We start from the raw sequence: 20,005 nt of genomic DNA on the forward strand, positions 1-20,005 counted from the left end.
AGCATTGTGGTTCAAATTCTAACCACGCTCGTAATCGGCAGGTGGCCCGCCGCGACGAGCACACAACACTGTCGGTGGACGGCGTGTCGCGCGGCGCCATTTCCCGCGGCAAGGAGTTCGCGTTCGGCAAGTTCGGGACCAACTCCGACGTGTTCGTGGGGGGGATACCGCCTTCGTGAGTACCGCTTTAATACTTTAACTTTTAGATTATACTGTATTAACTGCAAATGCGCCGGCGAAACAACGCTAGGGATGACTACCAAACCAAATACTAGCTACTTAGAAACGTTTTTATGGTAAAAAAACACTTTCAGATTATATTGATAAACTGTTGTTAATTATAAGGGAATTTGATTATTACGGGTCGAATGGCAACCAACTGGCTTTTTACCTTTCTAAAAGTCACGCGAGCCTTTACCAATGCCGTAAGGGGCTGCAACAGCTATATTTAGCTAAAGTCGGCTCCGTATCATAGAGATAAACACTACTAAACAATAGCCTATAATGTATCGAGCACACAACACTGTCGGTGGACGGCGTGTCGCGCGGCGCCATTTCCCGCGGCAAGGAGTTCGCGTTCGGCAAGTTCGGGACCAACTCCGACGTGTTCGTGGGGGGGATACCGCCTTCGTGAGTACCATTTTATCTGACTGATTATTACCCTTTTATCTTTTATTACTTCTGCAGGCGTATTATGGATGGTTTTATACACGTAAAAAATAAGTGTCACTTTTAAACACCACGCGATTGAAAGAGACAGACGCTGTCTTTATCACGCTGTCACATGGACGAATACAACTATCATATCCACCACGTTCGACGTGTTGCCTCTCTATCACACTTATAAATTTGTACGTAAGTGTGACAGGCAGGCAACACGTCGAACGTGGTTCGCGGCAGGCCCTCAGAATGTTATTTCCCACTTCCAACGTATGAAATTGTAAACCGCCAACATACAACGCAACATTATACCAACATAATTACTTCAACATATCCAACATGTTGTTACCACTTAGCTTTACACCCTATCGCGATATTAGAAATTATTGAGACAATTGTAACAACGTTCGTTCGAACTTCGACCTTACTACCTAACCAATGGGATCCAAATTCTATTAACAAGCGATATCAATTTCCTTTAATCCAAATTGCAACCATACTACTGAGATATCTGCTCATTCTAAAAGGTCATAAACGCTATGATTACTAAGTAAGATAAGGCGTTTTGTATGTGAGCAATACGCGCAAGCTTATAGTGGTTTGTTTCAAGAAATCGTGACGCGATATACAGGCAGGATGTTATACGGGGTGAAATTTTTTAGGCGATACAAGATATACGCGAATATAGGTATGTACTCATTATTGTAAGCAATTTCTGTTACGAGACCAACCCTTTAATCACAAATAAAGATTAGGTGTTCCATACTATAGTTCAATTCGACAATTGTATGGAGATCGGGTAAAGCGACATGTGACACTGATAGGTCATGTCCATAACAAATCCAGATTCAGAATTTGATTCTGTTATTTTACGAGTATTATAATCGGAATACTCTCCTCTCTCTCTCTTAAATCGGTCCCTCATTGCTGAGGATCGTGACTCCGTTTGATTCCGTCAACTAGTTGTCTCCATCGGTCCCGTTCTGTAGCTTGGTGGAGTGCGTCGCTGACAGGTATTTTTAGTTCCTCCGCTATTTGGTCCGACCATCGTTTGGGACTTCTACCCCTAGGCCTTTTTCCCTCTATTTTACCGGTCACGATAAGGCGTTCCAAATTGCTGGTATCCCTGCGTGCAACATGGCCAAAGTACCGCAATATTCGTTGCAAACAGGTTGTGGATAGACGTTGAGTCTTTTCTATTTTTAATTGTTTTAGAATAGATATGTTGGTGCGGCGGGCCGTCCATGGTATTCTTAGCATACGTCGCCAGCACCACATCTCAAAAGCGTCGATTCTCTGTCTATCAGCGGCTTTGAATGTCCACGTCTCTGTACTGTATAGAGCAATGGAGAAGACAAGGGTGCGGACCAGGTGTATTTTAGTCCGGTGGCTAATATTACGGTCTCTCCAAACTTTGCTCAGTTGGGTCATTGCAGACTTTGCCATGCCAATCCGTCTCCGTATCTCAGGTTCGCTACTTCCTTTGTTGGTAATCAGTGAGCCAAGGTATTGGAACTGGGTTACGGTTTCGTAGTCACGTAGGAGATTGGTGCGTTGGATAGCTGTGAAACGGTCAATGATCATGAGCTTGGTCTTAGATTTATTAATAGCAAGTCCCATTTCCATACTGATGGTTTCCAGTTTGTGAAGCAACTCCGCCATTTCATTTTCCGATGATGCGAAAAGGGTGGTATCATCCGCATACCTGAGGTTAGATATCTTTACTCCGCCTACCTTTATGCCACCTTCCCAGCCATCTAGAGTTTGTCGCATTATCGGAATACATTTTATGGTAAAATTAAGGTCAATTTTCGTATCTAAAGAAGAAGATGAACAAAGACATTTATTGTAAAAACCTTATACATACAGCGCCACTACAGTTACTAAAAATAACTTAAAAAGATACAAGTGATTTAGGGTCGGTTGCACCAAACCGTCTGTCACCGTTAAAGCGTTCGCTAAATTTATTTGGCTACAAATATAATGACCACCAAAAAATACATGCTTACCAAAAAAAATTACTGAACACCAAAAAAATAAGGCCTATAATTACAAAAGTACCACCGTTTTAATTACGACTGCACTTCAAATTGTATTCGAATACCAAATATATTGAATGATCACCAAAAATCATTAATGATCACCAAATCTTGAAGACCAAATTAATGCGATATTTTCACCTAAATAAACCACTATGATTACCAAAAAATTTATACATATCACCAAATAAAGTAAAATGATGCCAAAATTACTAGCCCGTCCCGCTCAACCCCCCGTACCCCGCACCGCATACCTACCTAACCTAACCTACTTTTCTAGTAGCATACTGAAATGCTACTAGAAAAGTAGGTTAGGTTAGGTTTGAACTGCTATCAGTTAAGTGGGCTAGGTTAGCACTGCGAAAAGTGGGTTAGGTTAGGTTTGAACTGCGACCCTTACAGAAAAGAAATGCTACTAAAAAAGTGGGTTAGGTTAGGGTTGAACTGCGACCCTTACAGAAAAGAAATGCTACTAGAAAAGTGGGTTAGGTTAGGTTTGAACTGCGACCAATGCAGAAACGAAATTCTACTAGAAAAGTGGGTTAGGTTAGGTTAGAAAAAGGTGACGAAGTGGATTAATTAATTTAATAGGATAACAATATATTAAATATTTGCACATTTTTAATTAAAATGTGGTTATAATTTTGGTGGTCATTTACTATTTTTGGGTTTACAATGATTATTTTGGAGTCATTTGCTTTAATAGGATAGCAAGATTTAAAAATTTGGTTATAATTTTACATTAAAATGGAGTTCTAATTTTGGTGGTCATTTACTATTTTTGGGTTTACAATGATTATTTTGATGTCATTTTATTTAATAGGATAGCAAGATGTAATAAAATTGGTAATCATTTCACATTAAAATGGTGTTATAATTTTGGTGATCATTTATTATTTTAGGGTGGTAAAGTAGATTTTTTTGGTATTAAATTTTACTAAATCTGGTGATCAGTTAAATAGCAGCCAATTTATTTGTAAGAGAAATTTCATACTTCACTGCTGTTTGACGTTAATCAGTCTGTTAAATATGGTTGGTGCAACTGGACCGTAGACTTTTTGGTTTTCTGAACAAATATAAGTTTATTACAAGTTACAGTTTCAGTGGCGTATTTTTCCTTGTTCAATCCCATCCTGTATAGCAGCGGTCGGCAACCTTTTAGCAGCCAAGGGCCACATAGTAGTTAAAAAGTTGACGCGGGCCGCACTTTTGTTAATATGTGTGACTTTATCAGACATTGTTGATTGACAATATTACATACAAAATAGTTAGGGGGCTCGCGGGCCGCAAGTGAGTGGTTCGCGGGCCGCTTGTTGCCGACCGCTGCTGTATAGTATGTAGTTGCTATTTGCAATACGCGTTGTACCGCTACGAGCTACGTCGTAGACCCTCTACGCTGCTACGAAACGCTACGATAATCAAACAATGTCGATTTCAATCAAGTTTAATGGAATATTAGACGCCTTTGCACTAACGGGTTAGCTAATGTAGGTACATTGCTTACGATAATTGCTCTAATATTATCTTACGGCTCGATTCGGAAAATGAATTAGATTTCTACTAGACTTCAACAAGTTGCGATACGATAATTTAAAGATATTTTTAAGATAGATATGTCAAATTTGACGTTTCCGCGATTCTGGAGGTCCTCTTGAACGAGTTCAAGTTATGACTTAGATATCCAAGTCACATCTAGACGATATCTAATGTAGATCTAGTTGATCTCTAAATCGTCTCAAGATCTTGTGATTATCTCGAAATCCGAATAGGCCTGTTAGAGCGGAATTCGAACTATCCATTAGTAATTAATTTTGATCTGTGCATCTCGTCTCGCTCGTGGAAAATCATAGAAAACATCGACATATCCATCCATCTTCCTCGCGTTGTCCCGGCATTCTGCCACTGCTCATGGGAGCCTTGGGTCCGCTTGGCAACTAATCCCGAGAATTAGCGTAGGCACACGTTTTTACGAAAGCGACTGCCATCTGACCTTCCAACCCAGAGGGTAAACTAGACCGTATTGGGATTAGAAAAAATCGAGATATTATACGCCAAATTTACAGCTTAATAGGACAAAGTTGTTCTATTGTATGGAAACAAGCGTATATGACATAAAAAACTATGATTTTTATGTGACAGTTTTTTAAACTACCTTACATTGACAATTTAGAAAAGGAAATTATAAAATTTTTGTTATAAATTTTTACAATTTTTTTATGTTATCGTCGCATTTGTAACTATTTTTGAGTTTTACAAAATATAAACGAACAGTCCAGATGACTTAACACATTCAACACCAAGAACCCGACTGTCGGGTACACTGTTCGTAGCGACTACGCGCTACATACGACGAAACCGTGGCTACGCGCTACGAGCGTAACCCGTAGCACTTAGTGGTATTGAATGTGTTAAAATACGTGTTGTGAATATAAATAAGCCGTAATCAGATACGTCTTATTCTAAGTAACAAATATTGAAGCCTAACTGTCATAAGGGCGTATACGCGCTGTCGTTTATAGCGGGATACCCTTTTTCGTAAGTAACGTTTACAAGAGATAATAACGTTCAAAAGAGCTTATATGCAATCTCGCCGTTACAGAGATACGCCATTCTGTAAATAATGTTGGCGTGAAACTGAGAAAGTGTGTCAAGGACTTTTGAGAAAATGATGGTAAAGTTGATAGCGGGTAATGTTGGCGGGTATTAACGAACCGAGGTCAGAACATCTAAATTTGGGTAAAACAAGTAAATTTAGTGAATTTAGAAATAATAATTTGAATATCCAGTAAATTTTCAGGTACAAAATGGTGTTAGAAACATCAAATAGATTTGAAAAAATCCAAGAAAATAAATTCACGTATTTTAAGTCGAAAAACGCTCGACCTGTTTCAATCCGTATCGAGGAGTATCGTCCGGAGCTTGCGTTGGACCGGCGCAGACTATAATATGTATTTAATATGTCTGTGTCTCACGGAAGTCCTGTTGTTGAAATAAAACTCGTTTGTAGAATAAAAAAAAAATTAAAACTTTTTGGCTTTGTCCGTCAGCTTACTCGCTTGACACATTCAGGGCCAAGAACCCGTCTGTCGTGTACACTGATCGTAGCGACTACGCTCTACATACGGCTAAGACGTGGCTACGCGTCACGAGCGTAACCCGTAGCACTTAGTGGCAATGAATGTGTTAAGGCCCCCCTTCCTTACTCGCAAGTGATTCCATTTAACGAGGTTTCACCGTATAAGAATAAGGCCACGTATAAGATGAAGGCTGTATCCATTATCTTAGAATCCTTGGCACAGATTTCATCGAAGTCTAGACATTATCCTCAGGGCAGCACTCGCAGTCACGTCTCGATAGAACCTTCCTTTTTACCGACATACAGCTCGATTCGGGAAATTAATTAGAGTTTCACTAGATATGAAATAGTAAAGATATGTGACGTTTCACGGCAAAAGGTACCTTATGGCGGCTGGCGCAGCGATTCGAGAAATGAATTAGAGATTCACTAGATATGAAATAGTAAGCATATGAGACGTTCCACGGCAAAAGGTACCTTATGGCGGCTGGCGCTTACGTCGCATAGCGCCGCAATAATATTGGAGCGGCGTTAATAATAGCGTAAGCAACCGCCATAAGGTACCTTTATCCGTGGGACGTCACATATCTTTACTATATCGTATCTAGTTAATCTCTAATTCATTTCCCGAATCGCGCCGATATTCTGTAGATATTCTAGAAAAGCGACTTTAGATGTTATTAGAAAAGTGTTTTTTATGATATAGGAGACAAAAAGCGCTGGTGGCCTAGCAGTAAGAGCGTGCAACTTTCAATCCGGAGATCGCGGGTTCAAACCCCGGCTCGTACCAATGAGTTTTTTGGAACTTATGTACGAAATATCATTTGATATTTACCAATCGCTTTTCGGTGGAGGAAAACATCGTGAGGAAACCGGACTAATCCTAATAAGGTATAGTTTCCCCTCTGGGCTGGAAGGTCAGATGGCAGTCGCTTTCGTAAAAACTAGTGCCTACGTCAATTCTTGGGATTTGAAGCCATTTGAGGGTAGACTTTGTTTACTTTTATTTAAATACCTAAAGATACAGAGTCCATACACTAAAACTCCTACCTCGGTGCGCGAATAAGCCTTTTGGTACAGACGTAACAATTAAGACGAAACAGGAGCTGAGTTTTAAATATTTTAGGTAAATATACCCGTCTCGCTAACGGAAGCGGCACCTAAAAGTAGTGCGATAAGGACAAGGCGAAAAATCCTGGTTTCGTACTCCTCTGTTTCCTCCTCCAAAACTTAACCAATCGTAACCAAATTTGGAAATCTAAATGATTATGAAATTATCTGTGTCGGACCGTTTTGATTTTTTGGCTAATTGATATCAGTTTTGAATGCCACGTCTCTCATTGCGGCATAGTCAATTAGGCCATTTTGGCCATTTTTGAAGGGCTCTATTGCCTTAAAAAACAAAAATATCAAAAAAAGCAAAACGGTCCGACACAGATATTGACAATATTAATCTGTGTTGAAAAAATCATTGCTCTAGCTTCAAAAACCACGGAGGAAAACGAGGAGTACGTTTGTATGGAGAAATGACCACTCCTGTTGGCTCTTAAGTGAGACAAAGTAAACAGCACCAATTAAAAAGGCGGTAATGAAGGAAAAGGCAGGAACGTGACAGCGGGCGCGTTCGCTCGCCAAGTCACGGCAGTGGTTAGCGCCAGTACATCTCAGGGCGTCCGCTAGGTGGCGCAGTTGCACGGAGCGGGTGAGCGGGTTAACGAAAAACAGCGTGACCAACGCTAACTGGCGCCAAAGAGAATAGATAGTATAGAGGGCTATTGTCATAGTAAAATTTGTAGTCACAGTAAATTTACTGTCATCTATCGACACACGCTTAAAACTAAAAATGAAAATGTATAAAAATATCAAAAAATATAACGGATACATGATTTTTTATTTGTATTTTTTTTAGAACGCCATATAACTTTAAGTTTGACCCATGTTCTTTCACTGATATGTAAAAAAATTGTCGTCAACGCCATCTAGCCGAGCATAGGCCAAAGGTGTGGCGCCATCTATTCGAGAATGACTTTTTGTTGTTTTCCGAGGCACGTTTTTTTCTTAGACTTTATTTATCTTATACGGAGTTACATATATCTTTGCTGGCGCGGACGCGTGCGACGAATTTTACCTACAATGGCACCCGCTCCGTGCACCCGCGCTATCTAGCGGACGCCCTCAGTGGAAAGGCCTTAGGCTGACAATCGGGGTTGAAAGTTTTAAACTTCTATGCGGATGACGTCGTGGGTGGAGGGTTGTTAATTTTTAATAATTTCAATTCAATTAAAACACAAAAGTTCGGGTATTTGAAAACCCTAATTACAAATACTGTTGTTAATTATCATACATCAAACATTAAATTGTTGATAGCAGTATTCAGTTGGAATGTGAAATAGCATTGTCACTATTAATTTTAATGAACAGGATGTTTTAATTTACGCGTCGAATTAAAATAATTGTTTGTAATTACATATAAAAGAGCTGGCGTATGATATTACAGGAGGCTTATTCAAACTATGGAATAAAGTTATATTTTGATCTAATTTTGACATCTTACGCGCACGACTGACTGCCGTATTCGAACTTCAAGATATTTACAAGAGACGACACGTACTAGATTCATTCTAGATACGTTATAGTTTAGATATCAACTAGTTCTCTTTTGCAGCGCAATTCGGGCAACCAATGTCACTTTTACGTTAGAAAGAGTAAAATATCTATTAGATATGAATTGGATCTCTAAGTCATATCCTGTGGAAATCGTTCAAGAGTACCTATCTCCAGAATCGCGCAAATTTCAAATTTTACAGGTTAGATCTTAAACATATCGTTATCGTATCTTGGTGATGCCTAAAAGATGTCTAATAGATGCTGAATAGATGTCAATTTCAAAATCCGAATCGGGCCCTTAGATGTGTTATGGACCAAGTGATTTACGAGGGCATTATGAATAATGACAAGCTATATCGTCAATATCCACTTCTGGCCGAAGGGTGTCGTGCTTCGGAGGTTCCGGGGCAAACTGCGACACAAGACCAGACGATTCAACGGAGACACGCCGTTTTGTCGCCTAAATAGTGTTTAGTTTTGACATTGGAAATGTCTTTTCGTTCGCTCCAGTATACGGTCCGATTTCACGAAAAAGTGCGATCCCCTTATATCTCGGAAAGTTGTGAAGATATGATATTAAAAAATAGGCTCAAAAGACGCATAATCACGAGAGCTGTAAGGTGCAAAAATAATTATTCGAGAAAGTCAAAAACAAAAAAAGTTATGGTCGAAATAGTGAAAATAAAATTCAATTTTTTCCGAATTTTTGATTTTGGTGCTCGATAATTTGGAAACGAAGAATGATATCAAAAATTTGAGAAAAACGGCTCTGGACAATTTAGTCAGCTACAATTTGAGCCTAAAACAAAGACGATCGGGTTAAGGGTTTGCCCTGTAGCCTAACCTTAAAATAGTCAAAAAGTCAGAACGACATTTTTCACAGGACATTTATGACTTCATGTTTCGCAGAGTTCGTTATCGGTGTTTGTTATGAATTCTCGGGATTATGACGGCAGAATAACACTTGCACTGCGTGGGCTATCAAAATCGCTGCAGATTTTTCTTGGTCTAACTCTATCTATCCTGTTTGAGACGGGCGTAGATAACGCACTATTCGACAATCTATGCATTCTTGTGGTGGTGGAAATAGAAATAGAGATAGAGGCAGAGGCAGAGGCAGAGGCAGAGGCAGAGGCAGAGGGAGAGAGAGAGGGAGAGGCAGAGGGAGAGAGAGAGGGAGAGGGAGAGGGAGAGAGGGAGGGAGAGAGGGAGAGGGAGAGGGAGAGGGAGAGGGAGAGGGAGAGGGAGAGGGAGAGGGAGAGGGAGAGGGAGAGGGAGAAGGAGAGGGAGAGGGAGAGGGAGAGGGAGAGGGAGAGGGAGAGGGAGAGGGAGAGGGAGAGGGAGAGGGAGAGGGAGAGGGAGAGGGAGAGGGAGAGGGAGAGGGAGAGGGAGAGGGAGAGGGAGAGGGAGAGGGAGAGGGAGAGGGAGAGGGAGAGGGAGAGGGAGAGGGAGAGGGAGAGGGAGAGGGAGAGGGAGAGGGAGAGGGAGAGGGAGAGGGAGAGGGAGAGGGAGAGGGAGAGGGAGAGGGAGAGGGAGAGGGAGAGGGAGAGGGAGAGGGAGAGGGAGAGGGAGAGGGAGAGGGAGAGGGAGAGGGAGAGGGAGAGGGAGAGGGAGAGGGAGAGGGAGAGGGAGAGGGAGAGGGAGAGGGAGAGGGAGAGGGAGAGGGAGAGGGAGAGGGAGAGGGAGAGGGAGAGGGAGAGGGAGAGGGAGAGGGAGAGGGAGAGGGAGAGGGAGAGGGAGAGGGAGAGGGAGAGGGAGAGGGAGAGGGAGAGGGAGAGGGAGAGGGAGAGGGAGAGGGAGAGGGAGAGGGAGAGGGAGAGGGAGAGGGAGAGGGAGAGGGAGAGGGAGAGGGAGAGGGAGAGGGAGAGGGAGAGGGAGAGGGAGAGGGAGAGGGAGAGGGAGAGGGAGAGGGAGAGGGAGAGGGAGAGGGAGAGGGAGAGGGAGAGGGAGAGGGAGAGGGAGAGGGAGAGGGAGAGGGAGAGGGAGAGGGAGAGGGAGAGGGAGAGGGAGAGGGAGAGGGAGAGGGAGAGGGAGAGGGAGAGGGAGAGGGAGAGGGAGAGGGAGAGGGAGAGGGAGAGGGAGAGGGAGAGGGAGAGGGAGAGGGAGAGGGAGAGGGAGAGGGAGAGGGAGAGGGAGAGGGAGAGGGAGAGGGAGAGGGAGAGGGAGAGGGAGAGGGAGAGGGAGAGGGAGAGGGAGAGGGAGAGGGACAGAGAAACAAAAAAGAAAAAGTGCCACGAAATGGTCTCACCTCAGCATGTTGCTGGCGGCTGCTAGCAGATAGCTGATGCTGAACCCTGGCAGTGGAGCTCGGGTTTAATACAACATAAGCACACGCTGTTTTGGTCATCGGACTCGTCTCGATGAGCACTTAGGAGAGTAGTACCCAAGATAGAGCTGATGCTGAACCCTGGCTGTACCTAAAGGAACTCAGGTTTGTTGCAACATAGGCACACGCTGTTTTGGTCATCCGACTCGTCTTGATGAGCACTTAGGACAGTAGTACCCAAGATAGAGCTGATGCTGAACCCTGGTTGTACCTAGCGGAACTCAGGTTTGGTGCAACATAGGCACACGCTGTTTTGGACACCCGATTCGTCATGATGAGCACATGGTAGAGCATTACCCAAGATAGCTGATGCTGAACCCTGGTAGTACCTATTGGAACTCAGGTTTGGTGCAACATAGACAAACGCTGTTATGGTCATCTCTCGTCGCGTCAAACTGCTGTCAAGAAAATTTCATATCTTGCAGCAAATGGGCCGCTGCCGATCACCACTTCTCGAGTTGACTACGGATTTGCCGTGTAATAATTTTCTTGTACTTTGAACATTAATATATCCTGCTTATTAATCGAAAAATGAAATATGTACCTATACTTATGCGCCACGGCGACAATTATTCAAACTTGGATACGCGTGTGGAAATTTTGCAATTTGTTTGTTCACATGCGTTATGTCCAGGATACTTGTGTTAGTCTAAGAATAAAATAATTATCATTCAACGATGTAGTTTTATTTTGTAACTTTTTCCTTATCCAGACTTTCTCGTCGCTCAGCGACAATATTTTTTCGAATTCCGTAGATTCATTTCCAATGTGCTCGATAGTCGTGTGAGGCACGAAATCTGTGAATTTTTTTTAAGTTTATATAAAATACATGTGTATGTTAGTTTGTAAGGTATTTGTAATATGGGCCTTGTTGCCTGATTTAAAATGTTAAATAAATAAGTAAATATATCGGGCCAAGTGATTAATTATTATCAAAATTTAATTATTTATCACATTGTCTGGTCATTATGAATATTGCTAAGTTTGTGCATCGTTGGGTAATTTGATAATAAATGAGCGATTTCAATCAAAATATATAGTTCATTTAAATCACTCACTCGTAAACGACACATTATGTCTAGTTCTTATTCTTCAATGTAGCTAACTTTGTATGACCCCAAATTTTCTTAAATCGGTTAGAATCTTTAGCATGCATTTTGGCGACATATGGCCCGCAGTTGCCCGCAGTAAGTAATGCGACAGACGTGGGTTGCTTTCCGAGTTACACATACTTTCGTACATGCAACGCAGCTGGATTGAAAAGAAAATACACATCAAATCGAGTAAAAATATCCATACAAATATTATAAATGCGAAAGTGTCTGTCTGTTACCAGGCGTGTCTCACTCCGCGATTTCGTCGCTTTGCTACAGGTAGCTAAAAGTGCATCCGTTCGGCCCCAATTTTGGGGGTTGTCACAAGCCGCGCGTGGCGCTGTCGCCACCTAGCGGCCATATCTGTGCTGATCGTAACAGACGCGTTTTGTTAGAGAGTCTTCTGTACCTAGTACTATTATTTATTCTGTGCTGTTACCTATTCACGTTTAAACCGCTGAACCAATTTTGACAAAATTCGACGGCCCCGAGAAAGGACGTAGGGTAGTTTTTAGCAATCATCATCATCATCATTCCTCGCAGACGAAGTCGCGGGCAGAAACTAGTTTGTTAGTTCGTTTTCGAACATCATATGATGTGAACCTATGAATAATATGCGTAATCAAGTAATGACTAATGAATTAATGTCAATTAAGTAAAAGCTTTTATTCATTAGTCACTGAAATATGAATACTAGGCGTTTAAAAAAATGCTTTTACGACGCAAACCAAAACAATATGAAAATGGTTTAGATATGTATCTACATATTTTCGAGGAATATGGTAAGTAGTATGATATTAAAGTAAATATGTGACGTCCCACGGTCAAAGGTACCTTATGGCGGGTATGGAGTTATGCATACCCCAGTAATCTACAATAGATAAGCTATCGATAACACAAAAGATCAACCTTCTAGGTTGCGTAGTTACAGAGATATGATTTTTTGAAAATAATGTTGTGAAATGAGCAACTTTACGATAGAGAAGTTTTAAGTTTAGCCGCCTAAAAAACTATGTTCCTGAAGTAAGTTACATAGTTGACTACAAATAATAATACCTTATATATCTGAGATTTAAAAAATATTGCGACTTGTTCTGTAATGCAAATAGAAACTTTTGATATCGACTGATTTATGTGTATACTAACCAATCTCTTGAAAATAAAGTTTTATTTCATTTTCACGATTGATTGCAATGAGCTCTCAAGATTTAAGTTTTATCTATTAGAAAACGACACTGACAGACAGTTTAAGCAAAAAACAATACCGATTTAGAGGTGAAAATGTATTTTCTGACTTTTTCATATAAAATCACAAAATTGAATATTTTTGCTTTTAATGTGACACACAATCAATTTTTCTGAGCACATATGAAAGAAATTCTGTCATTCAAATGAAATAAATCCTAAAACCCCAACTAAATACTATATTTAACCCCTTATGCCACTTTAAACTTACATAACAATAACAGTATTTGCTCCATACATTTACGAAAAGGTACCTTATGGAAATAAATCTAATAATACATCACTACAAAATATCAATCATATTACAGTTTATCTTTTATGAATAGAAAATATTAATTTACATTAAACTGCCCCAAATTTAATTAGTTCTTCGTCATAATAATCTTAAAAAAGACCAATAATTTGTATGTAATGAAAAGGTACCTTGTGATTAAGTTACATGATGAGGCATGATGATGATGATGGAACAGTTAGGATAAACTAATAATATTTTGGGGTTAACCTGGTATAAATCGTCTATTTCTTATCAATAATATATTTCGGTTGCTATTGAAGATAAGCGGCATTGAGGTTCAATGACCTCAGATATTCCATAAGGTAATGCGTCGGGTATTGGCATTTTTCAGCAAACCAATGGCTGATTTACTGCATGCGACCAAACCAAATGAAGATTATTCTAGTTAAGAAAGACTTGACGAGAGTAACTTTGGTATAATAGCAGGCTACTTGGATTTGTGATGTCGGTCGATGTACGGTTATAATATTTGCGAGGCGCCCCAACCAGAACTGAAATTATCAAATTAGTTTTGCAGAATGCTAATACAGTTCTCTAACAAAATTCTTTTCCCGTATTGACTAGTTTTTTTGGGAATTTTCAATCTTTTTTCCATAAGGTACCTTTTCTACTAAACTCTGAGACGACATTACTAGGCTTATAACTAACTTATAACAAAAATAAAAACAGGTAAACAAAGGTTACGCATTAAGGTTTCAGATCACACAATAAAAAAAATTGAGCATTTTTTCACCTCTTTACAAAACATTTCATATCTCCGAAACTAGAAACCCTCATAAGGTACCTTTTCCCGTGGAACGTCACATATGAGAAGCACAAAGACTTTCGTATATTGACCCGCCTGTTCCTATCTCTATTGCACGCGCATTGTTATATTTCTGTCCCACCGATGATACCGGCGGTCCGGCGATTGATGCCACTGTGCGAGCAATATAATAGGGTTGTTGACACATGTTGAATTGTATAACTAAATCTAGTTAAATAGAAAATGAGCAATGATTTGTCACAATAAATTGGAAACTTAAAAAATATATGGGAATAATAAAAAAATACAAGACCTCAAAAATACAAGACTGTCAAAAAAATTTTTTTTTCCACTTCAAAATAGGAAAAATATAATGGTACCCTTCGATTCCTTACATTTTATAAAAAAAATGGTATTCCAACAATATACATAAACGCAATATTTCACCGACTAAATTGCAATTTCCTTGTTTTCCATACATCGAAACGGCCTCTAACGTTACATAGTGACGTCACGATGTATTGTCATTTTTACACGACTGCCCAAAAAAAAAGAGCTGTATGTGTATTTTTTTGTTCGAAGCGTTTCGTCAGTAAAGTGCGGGTGTCAGACTTTGTTCATCATTTGTGACTTTTTTATTGCTTTAAGACAATGGGTCCCATACAGACATTTGATCCTCAAAACAAACCTGATCGATTGATACCATTCATAAAAAAATGTCAAATACCCTATTATGCGCGTGCGATAGAGATAGGAAATGGCCGGTCAATGTATTAAATTCCTCGTGCTTACCGTCGTTACTTTATATAAATGTATAAACCGTGGGTTAAAAGAAATAACACTGTATAACGGTAATCCCGACAACGCAAAAACGTAATGCAAACGTTCGGACAAGATAGATATGACACAATACAGAAACAGTGAATCAGCATGTTTGCCCTTTTGTTTGCACATTTGCTCAAACGTTGGTTTAAGCGTCGTCACTGATTCTGAATTTTGAATCGTCACTCAATTGTAAACCTTACGTTCATGCTTTTAGGTACAAATTTGGGTGGGATTTCGAATGGTGATATGGTGGATAAGTAGGATTCTGGTGGTAGGCATTCCATTTTGTACCTTGTTCTGATTCGGTAAGGTACAAATTTGAGTGGGATTTCGTATGGACTTACGGTGGATAGGATACGGGTGGTAGGCAGATTTGCGATGTTAAACATAGGAAAGGGAATATGCAAACGGTTATGTTTTACGTGCGCTTTTGTATACCGAACAATGCTTGTAATTTATATACGACTGATGAGGAACCTAAATGTATGGTTGCGTTAGTTAGGACGATTGGGAAGAACTGTTAAATCTAGCCTGTACGTCTAACTGCTGGACACAATTTTATTAACACAATTAATTGCCTGTATTGCCACTAAGTGCTACGGGTTACGCTCGTAGCGCGTAGCCACGGTTTCGCCATATGGAGCGCGTAGTCGCTACGAACAGGGTACCCGACAGTCGGGTTCTTGGACCTAAATGTGTTAAAGGTTGACTCACACTAGACCGGCCGGAGCTTCCTAACGGATGCTGACGAATAAGTGACGGTATAGCTTTATCACCTGGTTAACTTCGGCCAACATATGCTCGCAGACCATTTGGACTTACAAATAGGTGTCAATTTAATCTTATTTTACATCTCGCTCGTCCTTATCGTATCGGGGCGAACAACATCCACTTCGAAAATAGCAGATTTTTAATTATTTAGTGCTCCATACATTTAACACGATAGGATGCCAAATACGTAGGTATTTATTTCAACAGCGAAAAAAATCCAAGCGGACCTAAGCCAGAGATTATCCTAACATATGGCCGGTGCTTTTGGCTATTATCGTTCACTTAGGACTTTTGCTCAGGTTTGAACTAGCCGAATTATATTTGCATTGGGAATTGCATAGGCTAAGATATAAAATGCTTCTAATTGAGATATCGGCTATTTAAAGATATCGCTCTGTTTCCGAAATTATGTACCAGACGTAGCGCATAATTATTTTTCATCGTATTTTCACGGAAACGTACGAACATGTCGAACATGTCTTGTTATTTCAGTCAGTCTCGGTACAAAAAGTATTGAGGTTGAAATACGAACGTTTCCGAGAAAATACGACGGAAAACAATTATGCACACATTTGTATCAGTTTTCTGAACCGTCATTATCATTAACTTCATCGAATTAACATCATACAGTTTTTTTACCTTTATTAGTAACTCCAAAATCGAGAACAATTTTTTTAATAAGTATAGTAAACTCGACATATTATTATGGTCCAGCGAAAATATATGGAACAAGCAATTTTCGCGATTTCAGGGTTCACTTAATTGGAAGTGTCGTCATTGGTAAGGGTTGAAAAAACACCCTTAGGTAAAGTACCCGATATCTGTACGAAAGCTTAGAAGACATCTCAATACTTAAGCGGAACGCGTACATCACATTAGTCACCTTACCCTATTTCCATAGCTCCGCTTAGTTCAATAACCAGTTAATGTAAGAACTATGGTTTCATATAGTTATTACTAATCACAGGGTCTCTTTACACTGGCTTACTCAAAGTGGCGGTAACAGCTTTGAATGTTTGTAAAAGGTCGTAAGTGACTTGATTTTAATATGGAAATCTGTCGTTTTGTGTTTGAGAAAGGTAGTCAATTCCATATGGCGCCTATGGGTTTTATGTTTTATAGGCCGTTTGACAAAATTGAGGTAGGTATACACCGTGATCGTACTGACGGATTTTAACTGCGTATTCTCGAGTAAGTAGATTTAGAGAGTAGTCGTTAAAGTAGGACGGATTTATTCTAGTTTTGAAGATGCCTCTATACAGGGTGATTCATGAGACGTGAGCAGGACTAATCCTGCACACTCAGTCACTGATAATTGATCGATCACCGTCGTATTTAGGTGAAACAACCACACTTTTTCCTATTTTTTTACTTTTTGGTGAGGGAAAATTTATTTCTCTACAATCATGGTCACTACAAAACCTAATTAAGAAACATAAAACCTCTTTAACCGTAATGACAGCATTTTGATTACGAAGAAAATAAACTGTCAAACTTGAGTGAGATACGAGTTTTCAAAAGTAACCGGACCGTGATGACAGTGATGACATTCAATTTCACACAGAATATCGGTAGTTTAGTATTCTAATTGTAGGGTGACCATGCATGTCGTAAATGAATGAATAACTTTTTTTTTCAATTCGAGTAGAAAATTAGCGTTAACCTCACTAATACTGATACGAAACAGTTGCTTATAATTTACGGAACGCACAGTGTAAGTCCTGCTCACGTCTCCTGAATCATCCTGTATGAATTGAAATGAAATGTTTTATTTTTATTTTCAGGCAACTATTGGATATTACTTTATTGGCCCATAGATAAAAACCTTAAAACGCATAGATACACTGGCGTTCAAAATGCATGGACATGTTTCAACCGTAATATTAAGGCATTACGGTCGACATCTATTATCCATGCACTTTTGAACGCCACTGTACATATTATACAATATATCTTTGAAACTAAAACACACACTATGGCTACTATGGCTGCGATGTATTTTACAAGCTGGAATGCAAGCATGGAAAGGTGGCCGCAATTGCGTCGCACAATCCCCACCGCGTGGGCCGCGTGTGCCGCGGTGGGATATATTTGTTAACACATTGAATACCACTAAGTGCTACGGGTTACGCTCGTAGCGCGTAGCCACGGTTTCGTCGTATGTAGCGCGTAGTCGCTACGAACAGTGTACCCGACAGTCGGGTTCTTGGTGTTGAATGTGTTAAGCATTTTTGCTCAAGCTGAAACTAAATTCTGTTTAATTTCAATTCAGTTATGTAATTTCAGTCAGTGGAAGTCGAGGAAAATGTTAAACATTTAATTATGTACATTGTAAGGATTGTACAAGTAGTAACTAACGTTAACAATGAAGTAAATTTGTACAGAGCAGTACGGTTACCATCAGTTTGTCACTGACATAAACGCCGTCGAGAACGTAATTTACTTTCTATACATCCCGTTTGCACTAATATGCGAGTGCGAGCGAGATGTATAGAAAGTAAATTACGTTCTCGACGGCGTTTATGTCAGTGACAAACTGATGGTAACCGTTCAGAAAACAGAAGTTATCGAGGTCGCAGCAGCGTTGTTCCAGCGTTCAACTCGACCGACGATTGCGAAAAATCTAAATAAGACAAACTTTACCAATAGATTTTTTACGGCGTAAATAAAGAAAAACTTATTTTTCGCGATTCTTTCGACACAATTTGGGGTAGCCGTACGGCCGGTGGTGACGTCACAGGTTGCTTTTTGTAGGTATAGTCGTGACTCGTGGTATAGGCCGTTTTAACCCGCGGCGCAAGCGCCATATTTATTTTCTCAATTTGGAAGTTTCTGGGGTAAGCACAATAGATGGCAGGTTTACTAGAAACATTTGAATCTCACGGGAAGCAGATTCATAACTAAGAAATGTTGTTTGAATGACATCCTAAAAATTGCACTACCAAGTACCATATTCCCTTCTATCGAAGCAGACTATTAAAATGGTTCGCTCGAGTCGCCCACTCGCTTACGTCTGGCAATCAATAAGAACACAGGCCAGTCTTCAGTTGCTCAAAGTTTCACTTGCTACGGTTTCTTTTATTGCGGAGATACACAACTGCAGTGTTCCCGTTTCGCGATTGTTTCTTTCAAATAAAAGGTTACGCTTTTTGCTCAAGACTGGTAAAACTCAACACTACAACTTTGGTATACAAGCTCAACACGTAATGAAATATGAATACCATTGGCATGCTTTAACACACACACACACACACATTCACATTTTTATTTGAATCACGATAGAAAAAAAATCAAACATTAAATGCACATGGCAAATACAAACTATAAACTGAAATAGATATCATATACTAAAGAAAAAGTGACCAAGTCCACCGGCGGCCGAGGCCGGAATAACTACAAATTAAAAAAAAAATGATTTGTTTCCAAAGTTATAAGCACTAACTAATTTGGAAATACCCGTAAAAACAGAACGAATTTTTGAGTTCCAGACTATACTTACGTCTAAAAATAGAACTAGAAATAGAAAAAAAAAAATAGCCACAATCGAATACAGAACCTCCTTCTTCTATGAAATTGAAGTCGGTTAAAAAGATGGAATAAAAGGTTGCTAATGCCTCGATGCCCATTCCAGAGGTCATTTGTTAACGCTGGAGCTTAAAAGCTGCATAAATCAAGCTTTTTGCATTTAGAAGCCTTAGCTAGTTACCAGTCTAGCCTAATGCTAAGCATTTAGCAAATCTAAATACAGACGAAGCGAGTACATTACCTTACTTAACATTATTTGATTTCTGCATAGTTTGTAACTCGGATCAGACTAAGGGTCAGTCGCACCAAACTGTTCGTATCGTTAAAGAGTTCGCTAAATTTTCATGTATGGAAAGTTTCATAGTGGCGCGCCGGGGCGCGCCGGCTGACGTTGATCAGTCTGTCAAATGTGGTTGGTGCAACTGGCCCTAAATGCAGCAAGGCCAATTCCAACAATATAATGTGGTCCCTGATCTAACATGGATCTATGTATTATGAGATGGTTCCAGAGTTCTCCTTTAGAGGATCTGCTGAATTTCACATTGTGTCAAACTTGAACCAAAAACGTCACTTTTGACGCTGACAGATCAGTATCATATTGGAATAAGATAAGAGAATAACTAAAACTCGAATTGCCCTGTCGGAAACTCGAATCGGTTTCAGCGGTTTAAGTGTGAAGAGGTAAAGGCTCCAGTACACAGTGGTCAAGGATGGTCCATGCCAAGCCATGCTTTGCAATGCGCAACAGTAGGGTGTTTCATTTTTCCGAATTTTCGATTTTCATCTGACTTTGCTCG

The 20,005-nt window shown here is 40.0% G+C and overlaps 2 protein-coding genes across 3 annotated transcripts in view; both read left to right on the top strand.

Moving 5' to 3' along the window:
• The window catches only part of LOC134799141 (neurexin 1-like), a 32,421-nt gene extending 32,242 nt beyond the window's left edge, over positions 1-179 (top strand). For both annotated transcript variants that reach the window (XM_063771545.1, XM_063771546.1), the window contains exon 3: positions 42-179. In XM_063771545.1, coding sequence (XP_063627615.1) covers positions 42-179 — 138 coding nt within the window. The remainder of the gene's footprint in view (positions 1-41) is intronic.
• A 189-nt stretch (positions 180-368) lies between these two features.
• Positions 369-20,005, top strand: part of LOC134799665 (neurexin 1-like) — a 151,886-nt gene continuing 132,249 nt past the window's right edge. Inside the window, exons 1-2 of the mRNA XM_063772106.1 lie at positions 369-425; positions 515-630. Of these exons, the coding sequence (XP_063628176.1) occupies positions 369-425; positions 515-630 (173 nt within the window). The remainder of the gene's footprint in view (positions 426-514; positions 631-20,005) is intronic.

This window comes from Cydia splendana, chromosome 18 (assembly GCF_910591565.1).
Source record: "Cydia splendana chromosome 18, ilCydSple1.2, whole genome shotgun sequence".
In the NCBI taxonomy this organism is placed as follows: Eukaryota; Metazoa; Arthropoda; class Insecta; order Lepidoptera; family Tortricidae; genus Cydia; species Cydia splendana.